Source organism: Esox lucius, chromosome 14 (genome assembly GCF_011004845.1).
Source record: "Esox lucius isolate fEsoLuc1 chromosome 14, fEsoLuc1.pri, whole genome shotgun sequence".
Taxonomy (NCBI): domain Eukaryota; kingdom Metazoa; phylum Chordata; class Actinopteri; order Esociformes; family Esocidae; genus Esox; species Esox lucius.
In genome coordinates, this window is record NC_047582.1 from 3,015,631 (window position 1) to 3,032,415 (window position 16,785).

Genomic DNA, 16,785 nt, shown 5'->3' on the forward strand with positions numbered 1-16,785 from the left:
TCTCATTTCACTTTCTTCCCAAAATATATGATATATTATAGACTGGCTGAAGAGGGAGAAAATACTTCAGAAAGCAAATGTGGTCTCTTTTACTATTGTGTTGTCATTGATGCTAGTTCAATATGTCGAAGTGATTGCATTCTTCTTTTAATATACTGAGTAATATGGCATGTTTAATATCATATATATATGTTATGATGAAGCAATATTGATATTTAATTCTAACAATCTCCCACATAACCAACAAATCTATTGGTGTTGTGGTTAATCAGTCAAGCGTTGCAACAGTAGAAATTGGGGATTTGAGGGCCAATTTATTCACTATAGTGCTTGTTGATCTCTGTTGACTTTAATTTAGAGATTGACTTTAATTTAAAGGGTTACTAGAGATGATCTGAGACTAGCGTGCCATAATAGGACAAAAAAAGGAACACAAACCTGGCACACAGCTGCCTGGCTCATTTTGAGGAAATTATGGTTATGCTATTATACCACATAACCACAAACAGCACATAAGCATCATGAATCACTGTGGATATGTAAACTGTATTCATGAGAAGAGAGCATTAGCTGTCTTTAATTTTACCGCAACAACTTTCTAGTTCACATAATCTGTTATTTGGTTTGAGTTGTCTTTTGACTTTTATGTGCTATGCATGGATCTTTTTCAGGAGGAAATGTTGTGAGGGTTTCAAATTTGTGCTGGGCCAGTGCATTCCTGAAGGTATGGAAGCGTTCCTGGATTGTTTGATTGTGAGTGTCAAATGGCTCCCTATTCCCTATATAGTCCATTACCATCCTATTTGGCCTGGTCTGAAGTAGTACACTATGTAGGGAATATGATGTAATTTGGCATGCATGCAGTGTCTGTTTTTTTACAAATATTTTGGGAAATATGTCCCATAAATTAGTTTGTCTGGCACTGATACGCTATTATTGCAACCTTGGTGAGAGTATAAGAAAGCCTGCCAGGAACTTAATTGATTATTCAGTTGTTTTGGAACAATACTTTTGCAATATGTTTGGAATTTACATGTCATCGATAAGCCAAAAATTATGTTACAAGTCTATTGGAATGTGTTTCTTTTCCATTTTCAAGCATGACATAAGATATTTAGGCATGACATAATAAATCATATTATAATACAAGACATCATGTATTCTTAATTCTATAACATTGTATTTGTCCCCTAAGCTAATTATTACATACGGCTATGCTTTAGTGCAGTGCAATAGTAATGTATGAAATGTGTAGTATGTGCAATAGGCACAGACAAATTCTGTAATCAGACTTGTGAATGATTGCTTGCTCCCAGATCTATTTGTATCTGAGCTAGCAAGATGGTACAAAACATATTTGGTTTGGTCAGGCCTAGCTGTGTTGGTGAGACAGAGATGTAATCTCTAAAATGTGTTTCTGACACATTTGTGTGTGCATAGATTATGATGTGTGCGCTGGCGCCCCCTGTGAACAGCAGTGCACAGACCACTTTGGACGTGTGGTGTGCACCTGTTACTCTGGCTACCGGTATGACCGAGAACGACACCGGAACAGAGAGAAGCCATACTGTCTTGGTGAGATATATGCATTTTGTTTTTGTTTGTCTTAAACACAGTAACTGAGCCAAGACAATAAAGGCTATGTTACACCAGAGTAAGAATACAAGTTTTACAGTTTTTCGCAATTGTTAAGACACATTCCTTGAAACCTTCACCCATTTTCTCAAAACTTTAAAAACAGATCCAAATCTTTAAAATACATTCACAAAACCCCTGACTCTTCTGTCAAATTCAAACGTTCACCTCAAAACCATCTAATCTAAAACCATAATCTATCAATCAAACAATGCTTTCAGATCGTACAAACAGACAGTCAATATATAAACACTACAGAGCATTCATTAGACACTAAATTAAAAAAATGGAGAACACAGCACCCAGGGCATGTAGGGCATTTTTAAAAGGGCATTTTGCAATAAAAAAGTATAATAATTACAACTTAGTTCAATTAATTCAAGTAATACAGTATTGAATGTCTGTATTCTCAGCAGTGGCATAAACATACAGTAGTCCACTGCAAAAGCCCAGTGATCAAAGAAAACTCTAAACGAAAAGCACATTTCAATGAACTCATAAATGTTGTGCAACTGCAAAATCAAAGTCTGTGAGATATTCATTCTGCCTCAGCATCATGTCTTTGTGCTGAGTCCGGCTAGAGGAGTGTTCTGAGTCCTCGTCCACCACCCCCTACACATACCCTTCCTCCTTGTCCACCACCTTTTACACCTACTCTTCCAGCTCTGACACGTAATCTTCCTCTTTGTCCACCACCTCTGACACGTACTCTTCGCCTCTGCCTCAGATCTGTGCTACCTTTGTACACTGAACTGAGTTATATTCTGAACAATTAGTTTGATTACATCATTAGAAACAAGTGTGAACTATTTTCAGTCTCTGTATGTAAACGATGACAACTGTGTTGTAGTTGTGTTTAACTTTTGCCACCCGTGTTTACCATTTTGCAACACAAGTGCATCACAGTGCGAAATGTGATTTAGAGTTTTGCAAACAGAGTGAATGCAATATATAAATATACAAACCCGATTCCAAAAAAGTTGGGACACTCTACAAATTGTGAGTAAAAAAGGAATGGGATAATTTACAAATCTCAAAGTTATATTTAATTCACAATAGAATATAGATAACATATCAAATGAGAGCTACAAATTCCAAAAAAGTTGGGACAGGTAGCAATAAGAGGCCGGAAAAGTTAAATGTACAGATAAGGAACAGCTGGAGGACCAATTTGCAACTTATTATGTCAATTGGCAATATGACTGGGTATAAATAGAGCCTCTCAGAGTGGCAGTGTCTCTTAGAATTTAAGATGGGCAGAGGATCACCAATTCCCCCAATGCTGCGGTGAAAAATAGTGGAGCAATATCAGAAAGGAGTTTCTCAGAGAATAATTGCAAAGAGTTTGAAGTTATCATCATCTACAGTGCATAATATCATCCAAAGATTCAGAGAATCTGGAACAATCTCTGTGCGTAATGGTCAAGGCCGGAAAACCATACTGGATGCACGTGATCTTCGGGCCCTCAGACGGTGTTGCATCACATACAGGAATTATACTGTAATGGAAATCACAACATGGGCTCAGGAATACTTCCAGAAAACATTGTCGGTGAACACAATCCACCGTGCCATTCGCCCTTGCCGGCTAAAACTCCATAGGTCAAGAAAGAAGCCATATCTAAACAGGATCCAGAAGCTCAGACATTTCTCTGGGCCAAGGATCATTTATAATGGACTGTAGCAAAGTGGAAAAGTGTTCTGTGGTCAGACTAATACAAATTTGAAGTTCATTTTGGAAAACTGGGACGCCATGTCATCCGGACTAAAGAGGACAAGGACAACCCAAGTTGTTATCAGCGCTCAGTTCAGAAGCCTACATCTCTGATGGTATAGGGTTGCATGAGTGCGTGTGGCATGGGCAGCAAACACATCTGGAAAGGCACCATCAATGCTGACAGTTATATCCAAGTTCTAGAACAACATACACTCACCTAAAGGATTATTAGGAACACCTGTTCAATTTCTCATTGATGTAATTATCTAATCAACCAATCACATTGCAATTGCTTCAATGCATTTAGGGGTGTGGTCTTGGTCAAGACAATCTCCTGAACTCCAAACTGAATGTCAGAATGGGAAAGAAAGGTGATTTAAGCAATTTTGAGCATGGCATGGTTGTTGGTGCCAGACAGTTGAAGACTGGAAGAATGTTGCCTGGTCTGATGAGTCTCGATTTCTGTTGAGACATTCAGATGGTAGAGTCAGAATTTGGCGTAAACAGAATGAGAACATGGATCCATCATGCCTTGTTACCACTGTACAGGCTGGTGGTGGTGGTGTAATGGTGTGGGGGATGTTTTCTTGGCACACTTTAGGCCCCTTAGTGCCAATTGGGCATCGTTTAAATGCCACGGCCTACCTGAGCATTGTTTCTGACCATGTCCATCCCTTTATGACCACCATGTACCCATCCTCTGATGGCTACTTCCAGCAGGATAATGCACCATGTCACAAGGCTCAAATAATTTCAAATTGGTTTCTTGAACATGACAATGAGTTCACTGTACTGAAATGGCCCCCACAGTCGCCAGATCTCATCCCAATAGAGCATCTTTGGGATTTGGTGGAACGGAAGCTTCGTGCCCTGGATGTGCATCCCACAAATCTCCATCAACTGCAAGATGCTATCCTATCAATATGGGCAAACATTTTTAAAGAATGCTTTCAGCACCTTGTTTAATCAATGCCACATATAATTAAGGCAGTTATCTATACACAGTATTAGTATGGTGTTCCTAATAATCCTTTAGGTGAGTGTATGCTCCCATCCAGACGTCGTCTCTTTCAGGGAAGACCTTGCATTTTCCAACATGACAATGCCAGACCACATACTGCATCAATTACAATGTCATGGCTGCATACAAGAAGGATCTGGGTACTGAAATGGCCAGCCTGCAGTCCAGATCTTTCACCCATAGAAAACATTTGGCGCATCATAAAGAGGAAGGTGCAACAAAGAAGACCTAAGACAGTTGAGCAACTAGAAGCCTATATTAGACAAGAATGAGACAACATTCCTATTCATAAACTTGAGCAACTTGTCTCCTCAGTCCCCAGACGTTTGCAGTCTGTTATAAAAAGAAGAGGGGATGCCACATAGTGGTAAACATGGCCTTGTCCCAACTTTTTTGAGATGTGTTGATGCCATGAAATTTAAAATCAACTTATTTTTCCCTTAAAATTATATATTCTCTCAGTTTAAACATTTGATATGTCATCTATGTTGTATTCTGAATAAAATATTGAAATTTGAAACTTCCACATCATTGCTTTCTGTTTTTATTCACAATTGTACAGTGTCACAACTTTTTTGGAATCAGGTTTGTACAAACTACCTGAATTCGTTTTAGGTTTTGCCAAAAGAGTGACTGATTCAAGAAATGGGTTTAGGCCACTGAGAATTTGATTCAGAGAATGGGGTTTAGTGTTTTAGCAATTGAGAAAATCTGTAATAGAAGTTCTTCGTCATTTCTTTCCCTCTCTCTCACCCTTGTTTTGACTCTTCTCTCCACTAATCTCTCTCTCTCTCTGCTCTCTCTTCACCCTACTGTCTCTCTTTCGTAGACATTGATGAGTGTGCCAGCAACGACAACATGACAGTGTGCTCTCAGATCTGCGTTAACACACCAGGGAGCTACAAGTGTGAGTGTGAGAGAGGCTATTTCCTGGAAGATGATGGGAAAACCTGCACAAAGGGGGAGAGAGGTGAGGATGACTAGGAGGTGGAGAAGGGGGATTTCAGCTGTCATTTCTTCTTTCTTATCTTAAACTAGTTCCCCTATGCATTCCTCTTAAACCTTCTCCAATAGCCCTTTTATAACCGTTTTCTGAGAACCTTTAGAAGAACCCTTCTAAGTTCCATGTAGAACTATTTTGTCCCTCTGAGAAAAGGTTAATTATGATACTCAAAAATGTTCTACCTGGAACCAACCACCATTTTGTATGTTACCCAAAATTTTACTTAACCCTTTCTTCTGAGATTGTATTCTTGGATGTTTCTGTGAGCGGAGAGCCGTGAAGGCACATCTGATAGTGATGATGAAGACAATAGGCTATACACAGTACGCATAGGCAGGACACATGGCAGCCATTATAGATCACATTATCTTGCTTGTCAAAACGATTCTGTCTTCCAGCTCCCACTGCCCCTTGACTCCTGTCCTGTTTTGATTTGCCTGATGCATCTCGAACAGACAGCAAAAATGGACTGCAGTAGAAAGGGGCAGAGCAACTTTTGGTTTCAGTCAAAGGTTAGCAAATGAAGCGGTCAGGGGTTGGATGTTTGCTACTTCCACTCAAGCAAGTTTAACTCACATTGGAAGCCTTGCTGGGAAAAGTTAGCACGCACGCTATCACACACAGTTCCAAAACGCATTCACGCACAGCTTCGTGCTGCAGCATAATACATCCAGACACGCTGTTTGGGAATACATTCACAAGTCCTCACCTCTCCAGGCATAAGGCATACATTTTAATGGTGACATCATCTGGTTTTGGACATAGCTTTCCCCCAAGGGTAGTGCTAGTCCCCCATGAAATTTGTTATAAGGTTTATGTTCTTTTGAAAAATGTGGATGGGTAACAAAAGTTAGTTCTTTTGAAAAGTTAGAATAGGTAACAAGGGAGGGAGGCAGGGAGAACAGCCGAGTATGTGGGATTGAAAGTCTTTGTTAATATGTTAATGTTAATAATCATATCCAGGCTTTCACCTGTGCTGCAATAAAATTAGGTCTACTTACAGCAAAGCCAAATGATTGCATGGGAAGTGGTCTCGATAACGTAGCCTCACTTCTTCCCTTCTTCGTACCTTTCATATACATACCATGCCCATCTCAATTCACTGTTGCAGCATACAACAGTGCAAGGTAATCCCACAGATGGCGCTGAAAATTGACTCCGTACAGAGTGGGATGAGGTAGAATGTCTTGGGGTTGCATCATCACATTGTGCTCTTGCAAGTTTTTGTGATAGGTCTTCTCCTGCTTCGTGGTTGTTGGCCAGAGAATGCACTCTCCCCTAAGCATGACGGTGTCAACAAATATTTTGTGGTTGAGCGAGCAATGTGTTGGGAAGTAGAATGGCGAGACGTGCATTAGAGGACACTTCTCCATCTTTGACTCTCCCAAACCCGCTAAGGATTTGCCGATCATCATGAGTCTATGAGTAGTCAAACACCACCTTCCCTGATAGAAAAGAGGCATGTGGTCTCCAATATAATCAGACCACCAGTCACTCTTCCCCCTCTAACACAAACATGCAGTGCTCCATAACACATTTACTAGAGACACTTCCTGCTGTCGTCTATGATGTCCAGCCACACACAATGTTACAGCTTTTACAGCAAACCTATGCCAATCACTAATCACTCAAGATCATGTTACATATATTATTTTGTGTTAATTACTTTAAGTATTGTAATTATTTGGATCATAACAGGCGGGAGACTGTGAGAAAGATCTGTGTGTTACAAAATGGTTGGACCCTGCTCGCAAACATTCCCTAAGATTGTGCCACCGATATGTGTTACAGGTATTTTCTAATCAACCAAAAACTATGACACAAGTAAATGTGAGATACGTTCCCCCGGTTTTCAAGTAAGAAACAAGTAACGATTAAATAAGGTAAAATCCTTGGTATTTTCATGTTCCCTTTGCAGCCGCTCGACTGTCAGAGACATCCGACAATGTGATGAAGGCGGGGACATGCTCTGCCACATGTGAAGAATTCCACCAGATGAAGATGACCGTGCTTCAGCTCAAACAAAAAGTTGGTTCTGATTTCCACCAAGATAACCAATTCATTAAACGCATCTGTTTGGATCCTGTTAGTTAACAGCCAAGACTTTACACTTAGTTTATTGAAAGGTGTTGTAAGGATGTATATATTTTATATTTACTGTGTGGTTCTGCTTACCAGTTAGACACTTACAGCTGGTTGGATTTAGTTATTTAAATGGAGCAGGATTAATAATTTGCTTGATTTATTAACCAAAAGAGCTTTAACCAAAGAGCTCTGTATATCATTACCATTTTTCTCTGCCACTGTATTCAGGTAGAATTACACTGGGCCATCTTTTATAGATCCTCTGGTGTTCATTACTATGTTTATTGTATATAGTTAAAAAAAGGAAAATAATTAAAATACTGCAGCTAGCTAGTTGATTCCTTGACTTATGTCTGTGGTTGTAAAGTGCTGGGTTAACGGTGCAAAAGACTCAACACATGTGCACTTCAAGCTCCCACACACAACCACAAACACTGCCGTATAAGCATACACATACACACTCAAACACACACAATCTCACACATGCACGTTGCTTAGTGTGTATTTCCAGCCTTCCCAGTCTGACCTGATCTGTAGACCAGTCTGTCAACAGGGCTGCTCAGCACTCTACACAGTAACATATGAAGTATAGTTCTAATCTGTGTGGTCCATAATGACAGGGTATTTTTTTCATTGAATTGAGGTTTGGGATGGTGGGTTGAGTATTTGGTGTGGCTCTCATAGTACACCGATACCTTATCCATACATTGTCCACTACTTTGGACTACAGGCTAAGAAACAAAATGTGTGTGGTGAACACAAAACAGAGGTGGGGCAGAGGTTTTGACTGTCTGGCATGATTGCATTAGATGGTGTAATATGAAACCGACTGTTTTGGATATGACACTGTGTATATTAATATATAATACTACACATAATGTAGAAACACTGCACAAATGTAAAACAGGCTGTTTTGAATAGAATACCCTGTTTATACTTGTGCACTCATTTTCATGTTGTGGCATGTTTGGCATGTGAATCATGAATAATGATTGGATTTGAGTCTTCAGCCCCTGCCCAAGGACGTACCAAGTCGTATGACTTGCAAACAAGTGGTGTTGGAGGGCCAGCAGAAAACCGTCTTCCTCTCTTGTCTATATATTGTAGTCCCTATGCCCTAGGGCAGTGAAGGGGACATAGCCCTGTATAGGGTGTGTCTTTCAGATGGAACAACTTTCCTGGTTCTGTGGTCACTTAATATTCATGGCAGTCTTTTCGTAAGAGCAGGGGTGATAACCCTGGTGTTGTGGCTGAATTCTCAACCCTGCCCACTATCTATTATTGCAACCTAATCTTCTGCTTCATTTGAAAATAGCATATGTCACTCACCTCTCCACCTCATAGTTGCCATGCCCATTGGTGATAGTTACAAAAGACTAGTTCTGTAACCCTCTGAGAATAGAACTGACCAGGATCTCCCCTAGTCTACCTGAATAATGCAGAGGGATTTCCTGGGCTGGCGTCTGACAGGTTTGTAGCTGTAAAAAAATAACAAATAAAATAAACATAGCATATCCGGTTTCACATCCAACAGATTGCACTTGTACTTTGACGTGCACAAGTTTTCACAAAAAAAAAGGTAATTGTCATGTCCTATAAGTGGTACATTTCTATGTAGTAACAGTTATTACAGGTCCTTAACTGTTCAGTGGACACAACATTGTAGTCCCCCTTTTGGCTTCCTCTAATTTATGCCAACTGCAGTCAGCAATATCACTTGTTTTCTTTTCTGTAGATTGCCTTATTGCCAAACAATGCTGACTTCACCAAGCAGATGACCAGTGAGAAGATGCTGACGTCACACTCTTTCCTACCTGGGCCTCCTGGTCCACCTGGTCCTCCAGGTTATAAGCTTTTGTATATTATCTTTGCTCTTTGTCATTTAGCAGTCACTCTTATCCAGTGCCACTAAAAGTTGCATTCATCTTAAAATGGCTTGGTGGGACATCCACACAAACTGGTAGTGTTACATACATTTTATAATGGAAGTAACAATCATCAAATCCAGTGCTACAGAAAAAAAAGATAAAATATTGTGCATATCAAGGCAATGGTTGGAGGAGTAGTAGCTTCAATTTAAAGATGGTTGCACCTTCAGAGTACCAAGACAGAGAAGGGCTTTGACTATTCTGATCAGGAGGTCAGAGTTATGATATAAGACAGGTTATGGTCTTGGCCTGCCATAGGCTACAGACAATTAATGTGTTTTTATAACCAACTGGGAAGACTTTAGTCAATCACTGAACTTCTCAATTAGCAGAGTTACTCTGGTGAGGTCCATAGGGACAAACTCCTGTAGTACCTGCAACACAGTTAACAACCTATTGCATCTTCTCTCTTACCATACGTGCACACTGTCTGATCACTAGAGCTACAAAGACACACACTCTCACTAAATTCCACAGAGAGCCAGCAAATCACAGCAACGCTGGGCAGAGCTACTCTCTGAAGTAAAATCTCCTAGGGACGGTTGGGAGTTGAGACATTTTCAACTTTATGCTAATTTCCACCTACTACCAATGGCAGGGCAGATGTTCCCTGCATCTTCAAGTGCCTTCTCTTTTCTACTCGCTAGCTAAAAACTCACTTGTTAGCTAAAAAAAATTCATGACAAACTTATAATTGTGGTATCCGGTTTCCCCAATATTTATGATGCTTCTCTGGCATCATACAGTGATATTATTTTAAAAGTAGATGCATGGAAGGTTTCAGAGAGAGTTGGTATCACAGGTGAGTGATACATTCATAACGTCATACAAAGTAAATTGCTATTTGAAAATTAACAAATCATTGACTTGGCATCGTCGTAATACTTTTTGAGTAGTGGAGTCACGCAAATACTAAATACTTATTAATATTTGCCAAGACGGATGTTTCCCCATACAGGTTGACTGGTTGTCGCTGGCATTAATTTGTAAGATATGCCCCGCCCGAGAGGGCAGCTTGCATGTAGCATAAGTGTCCTCCATTACAGAAGCTCTTTATGTTATGTATCATGACGAAAGCCTCTTAGGTCTCTCCCACTGACCCACACCTGTTGTTTTCTATTTCTTTAGGTGATCCAGGGCCAATGGGCCAACCGGGCCAAACAGGGCCGCTGGGGTCGCCTGGTCCTTCTGGACCCAGGGGACTGATGGGCCCCATTGGTCCCACACCCGACCTTTCCCATATCAAGCAGGGCCCGCGAGGACCTATGGTATGTCCCAGTAGCAGAACCCTAGTCCATAAACACCTTGTATTTGAATCCCTTGTATCAGCCTTCAATTACACTCACTTTCAATCCATAAGGACCCTTCATAGATATCCAGTGGCATCGTTAGGCCTACAAGGCGTACAAGGCTATAACCCTGGGTCTTTTATGAATAGCCCTGGATCTCAAATTGACCAAAGAAATTATAATAAAATAAATGGCTCCTGATCTATTCATCTATAATTCCGATATATGACATTGCAGTGTGTACATCGCCATTTTCCACAGGTACATTCAAAACCCTGTACTTTCTGTCCCGGGCAGGGTGGGCGGGTGGGCTAAGCTCTGAATGTATTGTGATCCTAGCAACGCCTCTGTTAAGCTGGTATGGTTGATAATATGATTGATAACGAAGTGAGACAGTAGATCCCACATATATATACTTGCACACGCCAATCGTCCTAAGTACAGTATTTTTTCACCGTTATCTTCATATCATGTTATAGTTTTTGATTGTCTTTAGTAAGAAATAGCATTGCTTTTTCCGCAGCTTTGTGGAAAAACAGGGACAGAGACATTTCCATTTGTTGTTTTTGGTGACGGTGCAGCAGGACAGTCTGTCTCCCTTCTCACCCGTCCGTCTCCCCTCCTCCTCATCTGTCCTTCCACCCTCTTCTCTCTGGTTTATTGTCCTGACTCTGACCCCAGCAGCTGGCTGCAACCTCTCTCCCAGCAAACAAACAGACTCTCGCACATACAAAACACTGTGGCCATGTTCGAGAGATTTGAAAATGTTTATAGATCAGATAACTGTGACTGTTTGATCTACAAATAAAAATAAGTTGTTATTGATCATGGGAGGTAATTTGTAGATTGGTCTGTCGGCAGTCACCTTCAGTCGCTTTTATCTTCTCAAACACAAACAGGGCTTTTACCTCCCCAGCTGTGGATGCTCATTGAAGGGAAACCAGGACATGGGTCTCTACACAATGTAGGGAATAGGCCGTTTGGGCCTTCTGTGCTGGTTTTTGAACCCGACATGACACTGTCTGATTTGTCTTCCTGGGGAGACAGCTGGGTGCGAGCCCAACTGCCTCATATCTCATCACATTGTCAGTATGCCAAATGGTAACCTTTCCACTACTTTATAGTGCACTACTTCTGACCAGAGTTTATGGGTCGAAAATAGTGCACCACAATGTAATGCAAATTGAGAATGAAACGGATTAAATGTGGAGCTGCAGCCCTTTTACTCTACTCATTCAACGGAGTGAAAACCAACAGTTAAATAATATTGCAGAGAAAACAGCGGAGCAGCAAAGTGCCTTACATTTCAAATCTTTATTGTTATTTCAGGCCCATTTCATTCTGCCATCATGCAAGTTAACTTGCCCCTGAGTTGTTGACTGTTCACTGTTAATGTATTTTACCTGGAGAAGAAATGAGAGGGAATATTTTATGTTCATGGTTGTTTCATAAAAGGGCAGTACTTGTTTTCTCTTTAGTTCCTTTCCAAATGGAACCCCGATTCTCTTTTTAGTGTACTGCTTTCAACCAGGGCCCGGACTCTGGTCAACAGTAGTCCACAATATAGTTGAATAAGGGTAATTTGGAACGCATCCTGAATGTTGAAACATTAACCTGTCAACACCAAGAGTTCCTCAGTATAGCATGATACTGAGGAACCCGGTATAGAAATCTACCACACTGTTTTTTTCAGTAGTAGAAATGATCTATGGGCTATGGAGTTAATCTACTGTAACTACAGTGGGGAGAAGAAGTATTTGATACACTGCCAATTTTGCAGGTTTTCCCACTTACAAAGCATGTAGAAGTCTGTAATTTTTATCATAGGTACTCTTCAACTGTGAGTGACAGAATCTAAAAGCAGAAAATCACTGTATGATTTTTAAGTAATTCATTTGCATTTTATTGCATGACATAAGTATTTGGTACCGAAACCTTTGTTTGCAATTATAGAGATCATATGTTTCCTGTAGTTCTTGACCAGGTTTGCACACACTGCAGCAGGGATTTTGGCCCACTCCTCCATACAGACCTTCTCCAGATCCTTCAGGTTTCGAGGCTGTCACTGGGCTATACGGACTTTCAGATCCCTCAAAAGATTTTGTATTGGGTTCAGATCTGGAGACTGGCTACGCCACTCCAGGACCTTCAGATGCTTCTTATGGAGCCACTCCTTAGTAGCCCTGGCTGTGTGTTTCGGGTGGTTGTCATGCTGGAAGACCCTGCCACGGCCCATCTTCAATGCTCTACTGAGGAAAGGATGTTGTTGGCCAAGATCTCGCGATACATGGCCCCATCCATCCTCCCCTCGATACGGTTCAGTCGTCCTGTCCCCTTTGCAGAAAAGCATCCCCAAAGAATGATGTTTCCACCTCCATGCTTCTCGGTTTGGATGGTGTTCTTGGGGTTGTACTCATCCTTCTTCTTCCTCCAAACAGGGCGAGTGGAGTTTAGACCAAAAAGCTCTATTTTTGTCTCATAAGACCATATGACCTTCTCCCATTCCTCCTCTGGATCATGCAGATGGCCATTGGCAAACTTCAGACGGGCCTGGACATGAGCTGGCTTGAGCAGGGGGACCTTGCGTGCGCTGCAGGATCTTAATCCATGACGGCATAGTGTGTTCCTAATGGTTTTCTTTGAGACTGTGGTCCCAGCTCTCTTCAGGTCATTGACCAGGTCCTGCCGTGTAGTACTGGGCTGATCCCTCACCTTCCTCATGATCATTGATGCCCCACGAGGTGAGATCTTGCATGGAGCCCCAGACCGAGGGAGACTGACCGTCATCTTGAACTTCTTCCATTTTCTAATAATTGCGCCAACAGTTGTTGCCTTCTCACCAAGCTGCTTGCCTATTGTCCTGTAGCCCATCCCAGCCTTGTGCATTTCAACAATTTTATCCCTGATGTCCTTACACAGCTCTCTGGTCTTGGCCATTGTGGAGAGGTTGGAGTCTGTTTGTTTGAGTGTGTGGACAGGTGTCTTTTATACAGGTAACAAGTTCAAACAGCTGCAGTTAATACGTGTAATGAGTGGAGAACATTAGGGCATCTTAAAGAAAAACAAACAGGTCTGTGAGACACGGAATTCTTACTGGTTGGTAGGTGATCAAATTCTTATGTCATGCAATAAAACGCAAATTAATTATTTAAAAATCATACAATGTGATTTTCTGGATTTTTTCTGGATTTTATTTTTTATTCCGTCTCTCACAGTTGAAGTGTAAAAAATGACAGACCTCTACATGATTTGTAAGTAGGAAAACCTGCAAAATCAGCAGTGTATCAAATACTTGTTCTCCCCACTGTATATTGTTTTTGCTCAGTGTGTATTTGACTTCAAGTTCCTTTCTGACTCCTATAGTAGGTCCAAGTTGGGTTTAGGGCTCAGTGCGGAGATTTGGCAACCTGATCACATATGTTTGAGTGTGTTGGGAGTGTATCTCAGGTGTGTGATAATTTTTTACTCACCCTATTGGAACTGAAAATTCACACAAGGAATAACTGATCTTTTGCCAGGCCCCAAAACAAAATACTATTTCCGCCTAAGCGGTTATGTTTAGGGTTAAGATTAGTTCACGTGCCTATGACTGAGCATTTAAACTTAACCACACTGTTAGCCATACAGTTTTTATAGCTTCCTCATGGATGCTACTATGGAATCTATCAGTTATGTTTTTATTTTGTTTTTATTCTATTTCTGTTTTCTTAGGATATAATTTTTATGTTGCTTTCCAACTTGTTTTATTGTTGTTTTTATTCTAGTTATTGCTTTTATTCTATAACATTTTTACATTTTTTGTGAAGCACATTTAATTGATTCTCTATATGAATTGTGCTATATTAATAAACTTGCTTGCTTTCAAAATTAGGGCCAGAAGTACAGTTAAGGGATGGTGTTTACTGTAAATATAGGGCAAAACATACATCTATTATTTGGGTTAGGATTGGGGCACTGAGTTAGGTTATTGAGGTTAGGGTTATGTCAAGGTTAGTTAGGGTTACGATTAGTTATAAGTGACAGGGAAAATAGGGAATCCTTTTTCTAAACCCAACAAGGATCGATTTTTTTTTTTGGCTTTACATGTGTGTTTGTCTGATAGGTGGTGTCCATTTCATTGTGTCACCATATGAATCAATGATTTTAACATAACAGCAGTCCCAGCTTTTGGCCCCCAGTCCCCACTGATTATGATTACAGTATATAAATTGAATACACAAGTTATTTGCTATTCAAGTAATTTAATTGGAGCAGGACACCTGATTTCTTTAATCCAGAAATAAGTGGGTGTGGTGTATAGCCAATATACCACAACTATGGGCTGTTCGCCCAGTGCCTGGACACAGCGCTTAGCAACAGTATATCGGCAATTCATCACAAACCCCTACTATGCATTATTACTATTATAAACTGCTTACTAACATAATAAGGTCATAAATATTTGTCATACCTGTTGCGTAAAGTGTAATATACCATGACTTTCAGCCAATCAGAATTCAGTGTTCAAATCACCCGGTTTATAAAATCCTTGTTGACGTCCACATCAGAAGTGGATCTGAATGATCTGATGTTGGATGTCTTCTCTCATTTCATGCAGGGCCATGTGGGAGCCCCGGGAAAAGATGGCAGAAAGGTACAGTGTGATTTTTGGCTTCGCAAATGGCATACTGTTCTCATGGGCAATACTTTTGACCAGGGCTCATAGGATGCAACTTTGGAGCTTGCCTGCCCAGTCCTCTTCTAGCATGATCTCAGACACATTTTCTGTCATCTAATTAGCATATCTCAATTGGTCATTGTTACACAAAACTAATCTGGGAAAAAGATAATCCATCTGGTTACGGCCCTTCTCACAGTTTCACCCAAGGCAGTTTTTTGTAATGCAAAAGTTTTAGAGATGTTGGAATATGTTTAAATGTGATTACTATTGAGTTATACAAACTATCTTACAGAGGCAATTGAAAGCTCAGTGAATTCCAGCAAAAATGCAGATTTTAACACAGGAGAGAGCATATCTGGTCCTGGGATGTCACAGAGGGGAGCCCTTGTCCTTGATTTACCTGATCTGGAGATCAGGTTTGAGGAGTTTGGGCAATTACTGACCCGGGATTTTCACAATGTAGCTCAATGTGGTGCCTGGTTAGTAAAAATTTTTGCAGGATCCAAGACTCACCAGGATCAGTGTTGCCTACCCGTTAGGTCTAACCACCATGGGGATATTTTGAGTATATGACAAGAAGAAAGCTGCTCCCAAACATCTTTGTAATATATGCAGCAAACATTTGTGAAGCCCCAACACGCACAACCTTGAGGCGGATGGGCTACAACAGCAGAAGACCCCACCGGTTACCACTCATCTCCACTACAAATAAGAAAAAGAGGCTACAATTTGCACAAGCTTACCAAAATTGGACAGTTGAAGACTGGAAGAATGTTGCCTGGTGTGATGAGTCTCGATTTCTGTTGAGTCAGAATTTGGCGTAAACAGAATGAGAACATGGATCCATCATGCCTTGTTACCACTGTGCAGGCTGGTGGTGGTGTAATGGTGTGGGGGATGTTTTCTTGGCACACTTTAGGCCCCTTAGTGCCAATTGGGCATTGTTTAAATGCCACAGCCTACCTGAGCATTGTTTCTGACCATGTCCATCCCTTTATGACCACCATGTACCCATCCTCTGATGGCTACTTCCAGCAGGAATGCACCATGTCACAAAGCTCGAATCATTTCAAATTGGTTTCTTGAACATGACAATGAGTTCACTGTACTGAAATGGCCCTCACAGTCACCAGATCTCAACCCAATAGAGAATCTTTGGGATGTGGTGGAACGGGAGCTTCGTGCCCTGGATGTGCATTCCACAAATCTCCATCAACTGCAAGATGCTATCCTATCTATATGGGCCAACATTTCTAAAGAATGCTTTCAGTACCTTGTTGAATCAATGCCACATAAAATTAAGGCAGTTCTGAAGCCGAATGGGGGTCAAACACAGTATTAGTATGGTGTTCCTAATAATCCTTTAGGTGAGTGTATATAGACGTATCTCCTACAAGGATAATGGTATAATAATTCTACTTGGTACATATGTTCATAAGGACATGGA

The 16,785-nt window shown here is 40.8% G+C and overlaps 1 protein-coding gene across 2 annotated transcripts in view; it reads left to right on the forward strand.

The window, feature by feature from the left end:
- ccbe1 (collagen and calcium binding EGF domains 1) overlaps positions 1-16,785 on the forward strand; it is a 94,855-nt gene that overhangs the window by 74,072 nt on the left and 3,998 nt on the right. For both annotated transcript variants that reach the window (XM_010901860.5, XM_010901861.5), the window contains exons 4-10: positions 672-724; positions 1,441-1,575; positions 5,203-5,343; positions 7,295-7,404; positions 9,197-9,305; positions 10,518-10,657; positions 15,276-15,311. In XM_010901860.5, coding sequence (XP_010900162.2) covers positions 672-724; positions 1,441-1,575; positions 5,203-5,343; positions 7,295-7,404; positions 9,197-9,305; positions 10,518-10,657; positions 15,276-15,311 — 724 coding nt within the window. The remainder of the gene's footprint in view (positions 1-671; positions 725-1,440; positions 1,576-5,202; positions 5,344-7,294; positions 7,405-9,196; positions 9,306-10,517; positions 10,658-15,275; positions 15,312-16,785) is intronic.